The sequence below is a fragment of the Corvus cornix genome, chromosome 24 (genome assembly GCF_000738735.6).
Source record: "Corvus cornix cornix isolate S_Up_H32 chromosome 24, ASM73873v5, whole genome shotgun sequence".
NCBI classification, from domain to species: domain Eukaryota; kingdom Metazoa; phylum Chordata; class Aves; order Passeriformes; family Corvidae; genus Corvus; species Corvus cornix.
Window position 1 is genome coordinate 1,536,180 of NC_046353.1, and position 14,259 is coordinate 1,550,438.

The 14,259-nt window shown below is 47.5% G+C and overlaps 1 protein-coding gene across 1 annotated transcript in view; it reads right to left on the minus strand.

Moving 5' to 3' along the window:
• The window catches only part of BCO2 (beta-carotene oxygenase 2), a 16,356-nt gene continuing 2,097 nt past the window's right edge, over positions 1-14,259 (minus strand). Inside the window, 13 exon segments of the mRNA XM_010403823.3 lie at positions 1-684; positions 989-1,099; positions 1,467-1,649; positions 1,802-1,939; positions 3,810-3,977; positions 4,498-4,658; positions 4,786-4,914; positions 5,974-6,076; positions 7,480-7,595; positions 8,518-8,729; positions 9,688-9,892; positions 13,214-13,306; positions 14,102-14,258. Of these exon segments, the coding sequence (XP_010402125.2) occupies positions 571-684; positions 989-1,099; positions 1,467-1,649; positions 1,802-1,939; positions 3,810-3,977; positions 4,498-4,658; positions 4,786-4,914; positions 5,974-6,076; positions 7,480-7,595; positions 8,518-8,729; positions 9,688-9,892; positions 13,214-13,306; positions 14,102-14,258 (1,890 nt within the window). The 3' untranslated portion in view covers positions 1-570.

Below are 14,259 nucleotides of genomic sequence, written 5' to 3' on the forward strand. Positions count from 1 at the left end.
GAAAGAAAGGAAAAACTTCCCAAGGCTTTATTTGAGAGCACTGCTATTGTACAGAGAACAGCACAAGCACAGCTTCTGGGAGTGTCTGCACCTACCCTCTGCAGTCCACTGAAGGCAACCTTGATGCAGTGGGGGGGGATTTACACCCCTTCACTGGGCCCACCTGTTGGGTTTTACTCCTCTCTTCTGCTTTACATATTTCAGGCAAAGTCACAGCCCCAAGCACCGATTTTCTCTTCCCCTCAAAGCACACTGCTGCCAAAGGAAGGGGTTGATCATCTCAGTTTCCATTTTCTCCCTTGCAAGCCTCAACCTGGCATTCTTTGTGAACTGCTGCTATAGCTGGTCTAGCAAGATAGTAAGAAAAATGGAGATAAAGCAGTGGGCTGTGGGAGCGAAGGGGCTTCTGCCTTCCTTGGTTGTATTTTGTTAGGAAAACAGGAGGTTATGGTAGAGAAAAAGCAGTTCCTTCATCCCAGACATGATGGAAAGGTGAGAGGCGAAAGTAGGAGAGGTTTTTTCTGAGCCTGGCTCGGCCCTGAGTCCCAAGAGGTGCCCAGGTGGTCCCCATCAGTGGGCAGTGAAGATACCGTGGAATCCGTAAGGCATTGGCACCCCAACTTCTGCTCGCCCCAGCTCCTGGAAGGTCTCTGCATCCAGGACGAGCAGGAAAGCACTTTGGTTCTGCAGGAGGAAGAGAAAGGCAGAGTGAGTGTCCAGGCTGAACTACTGTGCTTGCACACAAAGGTACAAGCAGGCCATGGAGACCAAACCTGTGGGACAGGAGCACTGCGACTCACAGGTTCCACTTGGCAAACACAGACATTCCAAGGAAAACCCCCACTTGCACTGCCTGTGCTTGGGCATGGCAGAGCAATACCCCTTGGGGAGCAAGGAGCTGTCTGCCAGGGAGCCTCAAACCCAGTTCTGGGGTTTAAAAAGTGTATTAATGCTGTGTGACTTTGACAAACTACTGACAGCAAGTTACCTCAGCAGGGCAGACCACCACAGACAGGATGACTCCGCTGTCCTCTGCCGTGGCATCAGGCACTGGCACAAAGACAGGCTCTGACGGGTAGGATCCCTCCTCCTGCCAAATCTAGCAAGCACAGGAGCATATGGATGAGCTTCAGGAACACATGGATGAGCTTCATTTCATTAATACTTGTCTACTACAGGGAACAGAGTTACAACTGAGAGTGCTCCCCACAAAGGCACCTGGAAATATTCTGTGCCCCAAGAAACTTAAAGAGTTCAACTTTTAATTAATTCTTTTCATTCCAGGAGTGTGATGGTGCCATCCTCTCCTGTTTGGTGACTGTGCCATATTCGTAAGGTGCCAGGTGAGGGATGAAATTGGGAATCTCATCCCAGACCCATCTGGACAAAGCCCTAAAGCCCCCAGTAAATGACACATCTTCAAATCCAGTTCAGTGGAAGGACTCGATAAGCTGACTTCACCTCACCTTGAAATTCTTGGTCTCCACATCAACCTTGATCAAGGAATTTCCAACCAAGTGCCCAAATCCACACCCGTAGAAGTACCGGTACCTCCTGCCGTTGTACCGAGCGTAATTGATCTGGGGGAACTCCAGGCCCCCAACTTTCTCAAAGCCCTCAGGGTGGAGATTTTCGTGTGTGCACCAGACCTGGAGAAATGTGCATTACAGCAGGGTTGGTTCAGCTTGGACAGGGCAGGAGAGCTCAGTGGTCCCATCAACCACTGCACAACGAGGAGGTGGTTAAAGCTCTGAGGCACGGGGCAGCATCTGCTGCGTAAATGTGCATTATTTATACACACCTTGCCATCTGAATCCTTCACAGCCCTTGCCAGGGTATAAGGCAGTGGGTTCAGGTTTTTCCCCACGGGTGTGTCTGAATCCACGTGCAGAGGGAGAACAAAGCGGCGAGGGAAAGCTCTGGGGATTGAGGCATAAACCTGTTACAGAGACAGAAAGAGATGGTGATGGAGAGAGGAGAGACATTCCAGGCTAAATGCACTTTTGGGGAACAATTCTGAAATTTTAGACACCCTTGAATTCTTCTTCTTCTTTTCCTGATGTGTTTGACCAAGTTCTGGTAAGGTAAAGCACATAATGGAAAGAAGAAGTTCTCTGCACGTTCCAGTAATTTACAGTAGGAACCAAAAAGACAAGAATTAAAAAGGGTCAGCATTGTTCTCACAATAATAAACGCTGAGTTGGGTATGCAAATGAGTCCACTATCTCCAAATCCAGCAGTGGGACAGACACTGCACTAAATTTTATTTAGTTAGAACAGGCTTATGTTGCTCTACATCCCCCTCTGAAGAAGCAGGAGAGCACTGTGCCTCAGTTCAGTGCCTGAAGGTACCCTGCAGGATTCCCTCTTCCGTGCTCAGGTACACATGGATTCCTGTTTGAAGTCCAGGGGAAGGATGGATTTACTTGGGGAGCAAAGTGCAGCCCCCAGTGTGGCAGACACCCAGCACACTGCACGAGAGGGATAATTCCACCACTGCCACTAAAGCTCAGTTCAAGCCAAGTTTAGAACTGATCATATTCCCATATATTAAACCTTCTCAATAAAATAAATGACAACAACCCTATTTTGGTGTCTTTCAGTTTCTTCAGTCTGCAGCTCACCAGCTCAGTCGTGAAACTTCACTTTAACCACATGTGTTCATCCTGAAACCCTGAAAAAAGTTTTCAAAACTTTTCTGGTTCATGTAACCTGGCTGACAAAATACGGGTTAGTGAGCAAGCAAAAGCACTGAACATGATGTGGGGAAAGGAGACAAGTCATGCCCAGACATGCCTGAGGCTTTTGATGCAGTGAAGGTCGAGATTCTGTTCTGAAATGACTCCCCCCCGTGTGTGGGTAAAGTTTGGTGGTGATGCCACTTGTCAGTTGAAGAATGTGGGTGTTGGAAACAGGCCCAGCGTTGGAAACAGGCCCAGGACCCCTTCAGCCACATCAAATTCCATCAGAGAAGGATGAGAAAGATGTGGGATTAACGGGATTAACATTCTGCTGTACTTGAATATGCTCAAAAAATACTTGAAAAAAAACCCAAAATAAATGCCGAAAGAAAGCAGAACCTGTTAGGACACAGCTGTGGTCCTTTCAGGTCGGAGCTGAGTTGGTTCCAGACAGCTCAGGACACAGACAGAGGAAGTTCAGTCCTGTCTGAACATGCAGCAGCCCCCCCAGCACGCTGGGTTTCCAATAAACACATCTGCAGGGTGAGAAACTGAAAACAACCCCACTTTTCCCATGTGTGACCTATGCAAAATAATGCCCCTCACAGGGCCTGAAATGGGGCTTTTTCACAGAGCTGGACACAATAAATAATTTATTCGAACGTGCTGTGGGCGAGGTGACTGTGGGGAACAAGGCAGGGGTTTCCGTGGTATTTGTGCTTCGGTGATTTTCATAAAAACTGCTCCTTTTCTGAAGTAATGCCTTAAAGAACAGGGTTCCTTTTTCTTTTTCCATTTTTAAGTAATGCTACAACGTATTTTGCGTAATTTCTTGGGGGAAAATTGTATTACGCAGGGAGAAGGAAAACAAATGTCATTAAAACCAAGGTTTTAAACCAGAAATAAATTCTGCCGGGCTGTGGAGCTCTGTGCCACACACCAGCTTGAAAAGTTTTGAGGGAATGCTCCACGGAGAGAGATTTAAAAGGGAAGAAAGCATCGAGAGATGATCATTTCAGCTTTTGTCCCCATGGTGTTCTCCATTCCACCAACCTGAGCCTTGCTGCAGAAAAGCCACTCAACCGCGGGGCCTCAGCAGATCCTGGGAAGCAAAGGCAGGGATCTTACCTGGTCCAGCCCTTCCCCACTCCTCCTCAAGTTCTGCAGCGTGTACAGAGCCAGGCTGGTGCCGTCGTCCTGGCAGCACAGGTCCAGCACCACGCAGCCCTGCTCCTCGAAGGCGTTGATCTGGTGGAAGGTCACGAAGGGCTTGGAGCACCACTGCCCTGGCAGCACCTGCAGGGACCAGGGGACAGCTGCACCTCCTCTCCAGAGCTCCCAGCCTCACCTCAGAGAGCTTCATTCATCCTCTCTCTCTCCCATTTCATCCCCCACTCATTCTTTGGGATTTGCGTTCTGTCGCTGTGTTGGCACAAAAGGGCTGCTTTAAGGCAGGAAGGAGCAAAACCAGAAGAAAAACCAAAATATCAAGCAGCCCTTTGCTGCGCATCTTTCACAGATTCTGACCTTTTTATACCCTGGAGTACCTGGGACCTGCATTTCAGTCCCTGTGCTGAAGTCTCATGAACCCCAAACTGCTTCTTTCCACCTTTCTGTCCTTTTAGGGCTGGCAAAGAAATGAATGGAGAGGAAAACGCATGAAGAAATCCCATTTTTAACAGATCTACACCCCTGCTTTAAAGCCTGTATTGCAGTAATTTCTGGATTGATTCATAAACTCCCCATGGCTGCAACGTAGCATTTTTGGGATCTAAGGTTCCAGACCAGCTGCTGCAGGGGCCAAAGACCCACCTACCTCCCCAGTGTGCTTGTTCACCACGTAGAAATAGGTGTTGTGCTGAGGCTCCCAGCTTATCCCATCCAAAATGGTTTTCCCACGGAGCTTGGAAGTGATGATCTTCAACAGGTTCAGCTTGAGGGGTTGCTCGATGAAAATGATGTAGTTTTCAGTCATTCCTGAGGAGGCAAGGAAGGAGTATCACCCAAATATGAGGCCAGAAAACATCTCAAGGGCAGAGAGAACTGGACAGCCCTTTCTGCCTCCCATTTGCCCAAATTCCCAGAGTTTGGGGTGGAATCTTACCAAAGCTGTGGTAGTAGGATGGCTTTGCCCTGTCCATGGGACGGATGGAGCACAGCACTTTGGCTCCCTCCAAAGTGTTCCCATGGCCTGACTCCTGTGGGGGGATCCTGATGATGTTATAGCTGGACCCTGGAAAGCACAAAAGGTGTTCAAACCAAACTCAGGCTCTGCTCCTTCCTGTTCCCCAGGAATACTTTGAACCACCTCTCCTAAACTGAGCAGAAAACCAGCAGGCAATAAAGCGTTCTACGGAGGATTTATCTACCAAAAGAAAAACAAAGAAAAGGAAGCTTGAAAGGAAGAAAAAGGATCTTCTCAGTCTGGGAGAATGCCAGCTCTGCCTGCAGTGCTCTCCTATAATAACAGGAGCAGGATAGAAACCAAGCTCATAGGAAATGAAAACTTTGAGCCTTGGTGATGCTCATTTAATAAACCTGAGCCTATGAGCGGGAAAGAGCAGCATGTTTGAATAATAATAGTCCAGAGTTTGGTGTGTCCAGCTGAAAAAATCATGTGGTACAAAGCTGGACATTGCTGAGGCCAAAAGGAAATGAAAGCAGCAAGAATGAAAAATGATCAAAACTGGGACAAGGTGGAGTGAGCCTGAGGGATCGCAGTAAAGGGCAGCAGCTGTTTTCAGAGGCCTCTGGAAAAGAGGGATTTCACACAGCTCACAGTGACTGATGGCTCTGAGCAGCCACATGGATGCAACAGGATCCTATCAAGATGCTCACAGTTCTGAGAAGAAGAAAAATATCCCACAAAATTCAGCTTTGCTGTAAGATATCCAGGCTACTGGAATAAATTCCATCTCTTCTCCTGCATAAACACTTCTGGTGCTCATCAAAAGCCAATTATTGTAAGTGAAAAACACGAGGCTAATTGTTCAATTTCTTCAGATGAGGTTTCAATACTGGATGGGACCTAAAAAAAAATCATTCTCCTTTTTCCAGCAAAGCTTGGGAGAGGAAGAGGAGAATCTGCTGGATATTCACAGGCCAAAGTCAGAAGCATCTGAAACAATGCTGAGAGGAGCCAATTTTATGGGACAGACTGCCACTGACATTTTGACTCAGGAACAGCAATTTCAAGGTCTCTTTGGGTGTTTCTTCAACAGGAGAAGGAGCAGCACCAGCAGGCATCCTGTACACCCTGCCCAAAAAATCAGCCTGGCCATGCCCTTCTTACCATGCTTCCCAAAGGAATTGCCCATGTTGTAGGTTGTCCCATCCGCCTCGTAGTGGGGATGAGCTGTGGCCCCATTCACTGCAATAAATTTGCTCCAGTCCACCTGGAAAAGCCAAAGATTTTTCAGTCAGCGCAGAACTTTCCTCAGGGTCAGTTCTGTGGAAGTCTGAGGAACAGGGGCAGACTTTATTCATTATTAATAATGTGGGATCTGGACTCCAGCCTTCATTCTGCCTGCAGTCTTCCTGAAATCCTTGAAAATTAAGGATGTTTCTCTATCAGTAAAGCAGGACTGATAGCACTGACCATTCCTTGGAAGACATAAATATTCCTGATGGCACAAGTGCTGACACAGTGGGAATGTTGCCCATAATAAGCACAAGCAGATGTGTGAAGGGACAGTCACTGCCCCAAAAATCACCAAGAGTTTTGTCACCGGAAGCTCAGAAAACCGGGTCCTATTAAGACATCCCAAACTGGAGAGTTTAAATGTACAATCATGCCTTCCATTTCTTCACTTAGCCAAAAAAAATACCAATCTGCATCTAAAAAAGCAGCTTGAGGGGATTTTTTTTTATGACGATTTGGTTCAACAGAGCTGAACCTAAAAATCCCCACGTGTCTTTTCATCACTGCACTCTGGTTTACAAACCAGATCAGGTGGCAAACCACCCAGCTCTCCAGGAGACATCAGTAGCTGTGCTTTGTACACTGTTTATTTGTGTCACTACTGATCTTGCAGGGAGGGAGGGACTCCTGGAACAGCTCCCTCAAGGCCTGAGGACACTCTGAGCTGGCATTTTGTGGTGTCAAACAGGCCAAACAGTAAACACTGATTCAGGAAGGGCAGAATCCTCCCTCAGCCCTTCTCACGGCTGTCCAGCCCAAATCCCCTCTAAGGGCACAGGCAGGGGGACACGTGGCTTATGCTGTCCTGTCCCAGGTCACATCCTTCTGTCACATCCAGCCACGCTCCTGGGAGAGGATGCTCAGGACAGAGGGAGAAGCTTCTCTGATGTTTTAGTCATTTTCTAGCAGAGGAGAAAATCGAGTGGCAGCTGAAGCACCCCTTTGCAACAGAGGGCTTGATCAAGGCTTTGAAGGGCAGCTTTGGAGAGTGCAAAGCTTGAGGTGTAACAAGCAGATAAAGGGAAGAGATATGAAAGCAAAGCACCAGGGAAAAGGCAGGTGTGAGATCAGCAATGTTGACTTTTTCTTGTACACAGGAAAAAGTTGTTTCCTGCTCTGCTCAGAGGTGCAGACAAGCCCAGGCAAGCAGGGAGAGCAGAGGAGAAATGCCAGCTGTGCCCAGCTGGGCAGTGACAGCACCTCCACCCCTGAGAGCGCTGCCTTGCTGCTGCACACATCGTTCAGGGACTCAGAAAAGAGATGCTGCTGGTCCAGACAAATTCCTTTGAAACTGGATTCCCCCTTGCTGCTCCTAGAAACAGCAAGGTGTGATTGTGCACCATCTGTAGCCCAGCTCCCTCATTCCACTGCCCACACCTTTTCCTTCGTTTCCAGCGTCTCTGGGTCCACCTTGTGCATGAAGACATTCTCATTGCTGACGTAATAATCCCCTTGGTACAGCACATAGTTCACACTGGCATTGTCACTGGGCTCTGAAACAGAAATCCTGGAGTTGTGCACAGCTCTGTGCGGCTCATGGCACATTATGGCAAGTTAGACATGTTTAAACAAATAAACCCATTTGCAGTGACATTAATCCCTGTGTGATTGATTGGAAATATCTCGCTAATCTACAAAGGGAAACTGCACAGGTGAAGCCAGGTCAAAGGGACAAGGACAGGGATGGAAATCACTGCTGGAGCTGGGGAAAGGCAGATGGGGGATGTGGATAGGTCTGGAATGTCTTGAGGGAGCTGGCGTGGGGATGTGGGGAGAGTCACCATGAGTGAAGGTGTGAGCACCTTGGGAAAGGACAGAGGACATGGCAGCAGGGGAGAGAAGGAACAGAGGATGGTCACAGCATGAGCAACAAGTTGCAAACTTCGGGCCTGCTCTGGTTTTAGTGGGGAGCACTTTGCTCGCATTTAAGCCTCTTTCTTCCCTGACATACACAGAATCCTAAAGGTACTGGAACTTCCACTCCTGTGCAACGCCATCCCTCACCCTACTCAATAATCTCCTGCCCCTTAGTCCAGGAAGGGAGGGATTAGCCCACTTACCCTACAAGCTTAGCAAGGCAAGGTGTTTTAAGGGCAAAGCTGTGTCTCAGGTAGAACATCAGGGTGTAATGCTCATTATCAGCACTGATAATCTCTCGGGGAGAGATTTCTGTGGAAAATTTGCAACAAGATCCAGGATTGAGCGAGCTGAAGTGGCACTAAAACATTAAACTCTGCCTCCCCCAGCTAAGGCTGACACCAATTTGCATAATTTGGGGGTTTGGGTCATATTCTAAGAAAACCATGGGCTCACAGAAAGTCTGTCAGACTTCCTCACACCTCCCTTTCCACCTAACCACAAGTTCCTCCAACAAAATCTCAGAACACTTCTCATTTTTTACAGAACCACTCTTACGTGGCAGCTCGAAGCGGGACAGGAAGCGCCCAAAGACGCTCTTGCATGGGTCTGGCATGGCCAAGGTGCCGAAATCCGAGGCCACGATGCGGTTGTGCTGGCTGTTCCTCAGGTAGGAGCTGCTCTGCAGGAACCTGCTCCTGTAGGTCACCGTGCCGTGGGCCAGCTGGAACTGGTGCAGCAGGGCCATGCCATCAAACCAGTGGTTAAACCTTCCAGGAGAGAGAAAAAAAGAGATTAAGAAGAGGAGTTGGGCATTATATGATGCTCTGTGGTACCCTCCTGCTTTTAGGTTTATTGTTGTTTGTAAAAGCTGATTCCCAGATCCCCTGAACAATTAACCAGGCACAGCTTTGTCTGGGAAAATGCCTGAATCAAATCAAACAAAACAAAACAAGTGTATTCACAGCTGTGGGATGTGAAGACTCAAAATGCTGTGTGTAAGGTTTTTTGGGAGGTAAAGCACCCCCGCCTGCACAGGGAATAGAGTTAGTGCTGTACTGTACAACAACAATAGAAATTATTACTGCAAACCCAGAGGCCTTTAGCTCTCAGATTCTTGCAGGATGTTACTCTCTCCAAACCAAGGAATCTGTGAGACTCTCAGAACACCTGAGGGTCTAACTCTGGGAACAGGATAAGGAGATCAGCTTTGGCCATTTGCTGCCATCAGCTTAATTGTCAATTATCTAGAATGGCACATGCCAAGCCACAGGCAGTAGGTGCCTGCTGGAAATATTTTAATGTATTCTTTTTTAAATGGGATGGATTTGCTTCTAAAGCAGCTCACACCACTCAGTGCAACCAACTCTCCAAGTTCCTGCCCTGAATTTCAGAGTGCTCAGGGATGGATTTTCGCTCAGGACAGAGGACCAGAGCTGGGGATGTTTTATTCCCCAGCCCAGCTGCCTCATCCCACCCCTCTGAGTGGTGAGAGCCTCTCTGTGACTCAGCTTCTCCAGCCTGGGTGACTTCACCATTCAGCTCCTCCTTGCAGGAAATGGGAGTTTCCAAATAAGGGAGCAACTGTTCTCAAAAGATCGATATTTCTTCCTTCCCTTACTTAAAAAGAAACTAAAAGATGCTCCAAATAGTGGTGAGGGGGGTCCCCTTTAGCTTTAGGCAGAGCTCAGACCAGATCATTTAAAAAGTCAGTTAAAGGAGACTTACTTATCATTGCCAAACTCGAACTTGCCAGGGCCATTCCTCAGCAGATTTCCATTAATCCACTTGGGAATATGTCCTTTGATCTTGGCTGGGATGGGCTCGGGTGTCTCCTCCACGCTCTGCACTAGGGGGGAGATGCACTGCAGCCCCCTGGGTCTGTGGCAGGGGATTTGCTCCTTGGGTGGGCTGGGCAGGTAACTCTTGAAACCTGCAAAGAGAGCAGGGAGAACAAAGAGCAGGGAATTGAGATTTTCACTGGAATGAAGTGACAACTGTAGAGCTTGAGATTGGATGTCAGGGAGAAGAGCATTCAGCATCTGCAAGCAGCCGAGTTGTGGTGGATACCCAAAGTAAAGCCACAAAACCCAACACATCCACAGGAGCTGAAAATCCAGTGGATTTTACTCTTCTGTAGTTAATCCACAAGAGACACCAGTTCTGCAGCCCAAAGGAGGTAATAGAATATAGGATGATAGAAAAGATGGTAACTTTTCTTTTAATCAAAGAAATGTATATTTGGATTTTATTTCATAAAGGAGAGAAGAAAAAAATAGTAACTGCAATCCCCAAAAAAGGGAAGAACACAAATAAACAGAGCCGAAACACGTTTACAGGACAAAACAGATCTACAAGTTTTATTTGGCAAGGAAATAAGCAGAGAAGGATGATTTCCGATGGAGCCTCGGGTTTGACTGCAATAACCCCTTTTTAGTTCCAGCTGGCAGGACAAAAGCCCCAGGAGAGCATGAAGTGATTGGAATGCTTCGAGCAAACAGTGATGTCAGTGATTGGCTCCCATAGCCTGGTTTGCAAAGCCTCATCAACACAGGGATTGTTTTAGCAATCCATTTAGCTGCAGAGGTGGATTTACCCAGGGGTGCTTCCCTCCCCGGGCTGGCACCGGCCCATTCTGCCCTCAGTGCGGCCGCTCCGCTGCTCTCCCCGAGACCACGGAGCACGGAACCAGCCTGGAACGCTGAACACTGAGGTGGGAGTGAAAGACTGATCCAAAAGGGCACGTGGCAGAGAGAAGTCCATCACCCAGCGCTGGTGCAGACACCACACACTAAATGGACTCCAGGCTGTCACTGAATTCACTCTGATTTTTTGTTCTTTCACCACTGCTGCTTCTGGCCTACATCTGGTAATCCACGGTAGCTGCTGCCAAATTTCCCTGTGAGCCTCTGAAACCCTTTGCTCAACATCTCCAGAGGAAATTCACTATTTCAGCCAGAATACCTGCAAAGGAGCTGAGCTGGCAGGCAGATTTTTTCTAAGCTTGTTTCTGTAGCGCAGCCACAAGCAGGTTGGGTGTTAGGCACGCAGGAAGGTAGAATGCAAAATTCCAGTGTAGCTCTCCAACGTGCCAATCCCCAAATCCTCCTTCAGATCTCTTAAGTGTTTGCAGAAATGCAGATTTGGTTTGCAAAGGTGCAAAATATGCATTAAAGAATGAGAGGAACACGTCCATAAGGAGATATTTTGCATCCAAGCAGAAGCAAAGCCGGGATGACTCAAGATGGCACTACATCAAAACTTTCTGGAAAGCACTGTAAATAGAAATTTTTGGAAGATACATTCCACAAAAGAGCCTGACCAGGGCTGGGAAAGACCTCCCAAGTCTACCCCTCCCAACTGCTGTCCCAGAAATTCATATATAAGAACTCTGTCTTAAAAGTTATTATGTCTACAGGCACTTACTCCCTCCGTGGATAACTGCTCCTTGTCCAGATCAGGAAAATGCTTTGAAATTACCAAAGGACATTATTTTTGGTTTTCTGGCAGTGCTGTTATGTGGCTTTGGTAGTTTTCCCTTTCTTGCATTGTTTTTAGGGTGAAGAACCTATCACTTCCTAAGCTAAGTAAGCAAAGTTCTTTTTGTTCTCCTTGTCCTGCGATAACCATGCACATGATCATCTCAGTAATCCCTCTTGAAATCTGATCTAGTTAGAAGTCATCTACTTAGAACTCATTCCAAAGCATCCCCTACAAAGTGGAGTTTTAATAGAATGGACTCTAAACAACAAGAACATTTAAGGGAATGTCCCAACTCCAGACCAGAGAGGGAGAAAGAAGCAGAGCAAGAGAATGGATTACTTTTTCCCTCTGGGAATCGCTCACATGAGCTGAAGATCCTGGCAGAAGTGCATGCAAAATGGGATCAAATCCTAACACCCACATGAGCCAAACCAGAAGTTTCCAGAAAGAAGACAAGTTATTGTAGAACAATTCTGAATAGGTAGGAGGAGAGCAGGGGTGCAAGAAGAAAAAAAAATCCTACATGTCTTCCCCCTTAAACAAAAATAAATCTGAATAACTGTTGCATTTAACTGCACTTTCAACACACTGAGGAACATGAACAGGGAACATGAACAACTCCTCCTTGAACACTGTTCCTGAGTAACTGCAAAAAGGGTGTTCCACCCTCAGGGGAAAGCTCAGTCATAAATTCAAACTTTTTGTAACATCCAGCTCCCCAGGAAGGGACCAATCTCTCTCTGCAGAAGCCAGATGACAGATTGGTTTTTAATGTCACACAACATGCAAATAAAATTACTCCTGCTTCTGTTCTGGCCACACTGCGAGGTGGAAGAACTTGAATCCACAATAAAAGCTCTACAGTCCCAGTGGGGCTCTCTGTGTGTGCTTGAATATCTGAAAATCTGCACAAGATCACAACCTGCCCACTCAGAACCCTCATTTCTCCACTGTAGTTTCCATCCTACCTCAGACCTTTAAAAACAAGCTTAAGGTCTTTGGAATATCCGAGCAGAGGCAGTACCAAACACGGAGCTGGAACGCTCCTCCAGCCTCTTCCAAACACAGCAGGCAATCACTCCAGAGTGATCCTGGCCTAGCACTTTGTTCAGCTCCTGTTTCCCTGCACAGTGTGTGCTATGATTTCTCTGTCCAGCACAAAGTGACAGCCCAGCATTGATTATTTATTGTTTATATCCAGAAATGGTGGGATGAAGGACCAGGCTCTCCAAGAGAAAGCTGCTGCGGGTGGAATCATCAGGAATCAGACATTAAATTGTACTTCAACACCAGTGAGCGGGACATGAAATCTGTAATGGTGGGTGGAGGAACTATGGGAGCCATTTGCTAACACTGGGATCACACGGGAGAGGCCAAATCCATTTTGATTTTAACCTACAGCTTCAAATCCAACGCTCAGGAAGCACCTCCCACACACAGCCTAATTGCTTGACTCAGAAGGGCATCCAGGACCGCCAGAATTAGGGGCAGAATTTAGCAAATAGAATGCTCATGATATTCATCAAGCAGGGACAGTGACTCAAGAATTCTGTTTTCCCTAAGGACCCTTCAAATTGGGAATAGTCCTCTGGCACCGGCAATGTTTTGTTCCCTGTAAAACACAGGTTGCCACAAGACAGAAACAAACCAGTTTTTCCATCCCCCAGCCTGAAGCAGAGCTGAGGATTTGTGCCCTACAGACTCCAGCCTTCCCCAGGGCTGGACCCCTGAGCTCCCACAGGGATTTCCAAAAGGAAGGCGCAGCACTTGCCTTGGGAGCGCTGGGAAGTGTCCAAGCTGGGCTCCTTGTTCCATGAAGCTGCTCGGTTCCCCATGGCCAGGGGCTCAGCCACCCACTTCCTCGCTAACAGCCAGAGGAGCAACGAAAAACAGAAAAGAAAAGACAAAAAGCACGGGGAAAAAATAAACTGAGAAAAGGAGCAGGGGAAGGCTCAAAGGGAGGAAAGGAGAAAGGGGACAGTGAACTCGTGCACATGAAATAGCTGTTGATCTCCCAGCAGAAATAGATTCGATACTTTGGGGTCTTCTGGTGGTACAACAAGGCAGATTTGAGAGTTTTTCAGCTCTTTGGACACCCCAGAAGCAATGGTTTGAATTATAAAGGCAGGAAAACACCACCACCATCAAAAAGCAGAAATTCCTGTGAATTAAGCCATGATCTTTGTTGGTTCCTAATTTCTGAAAACAGGCCAACAAATAAACAAAACAAAACAAAGAAATAAAAATCCCAAACAAAAAGCAGCTCAAGCTGTGCAATCATGCTACAAATTGCAGAGTCAGGTTGTGAAACAGAATCCTCTGGGGTAGTTCCCCATTTGCACGTACACATTAAAGCCTCTACAGCCATGCAGCTCCAAAGAACCCTCTCCCTGCCCACTTCCAGCTGGCTCCCTTGCACAGAGAATCTGCTCTGTGATGCTTTCCCAGCTCTGAACCATCTGTATCTGCTGTAATCCCTACCACTCCCGTTTATCTATTCAATAAATAACACACATTTTCTGCCATCTAACAAAGACTTCAGACCGCTCCGCTTAGAATTTCTCACAGTCGGAATCGCTCTCCCGACCCGCGTCAGCAGCAGCAGCAACCCTCTTTCCAAGGGGATGGGATGAAAGGGGTTGTTTTTAATGCATTTTACCTGGAATGAATTGCATCAAAGAGCAGAGGAAATGCAGCAGATGAGCGAGCAGGAGGCTGGCGGCGGACAAAAGGATTTGGGCTAACATATTCCGGCGGGCAGAAGGCATCGGCTCGGAGTGGCCGGGCAGAGCTAGCGGTGCCAGGGCAGGGAGCAGC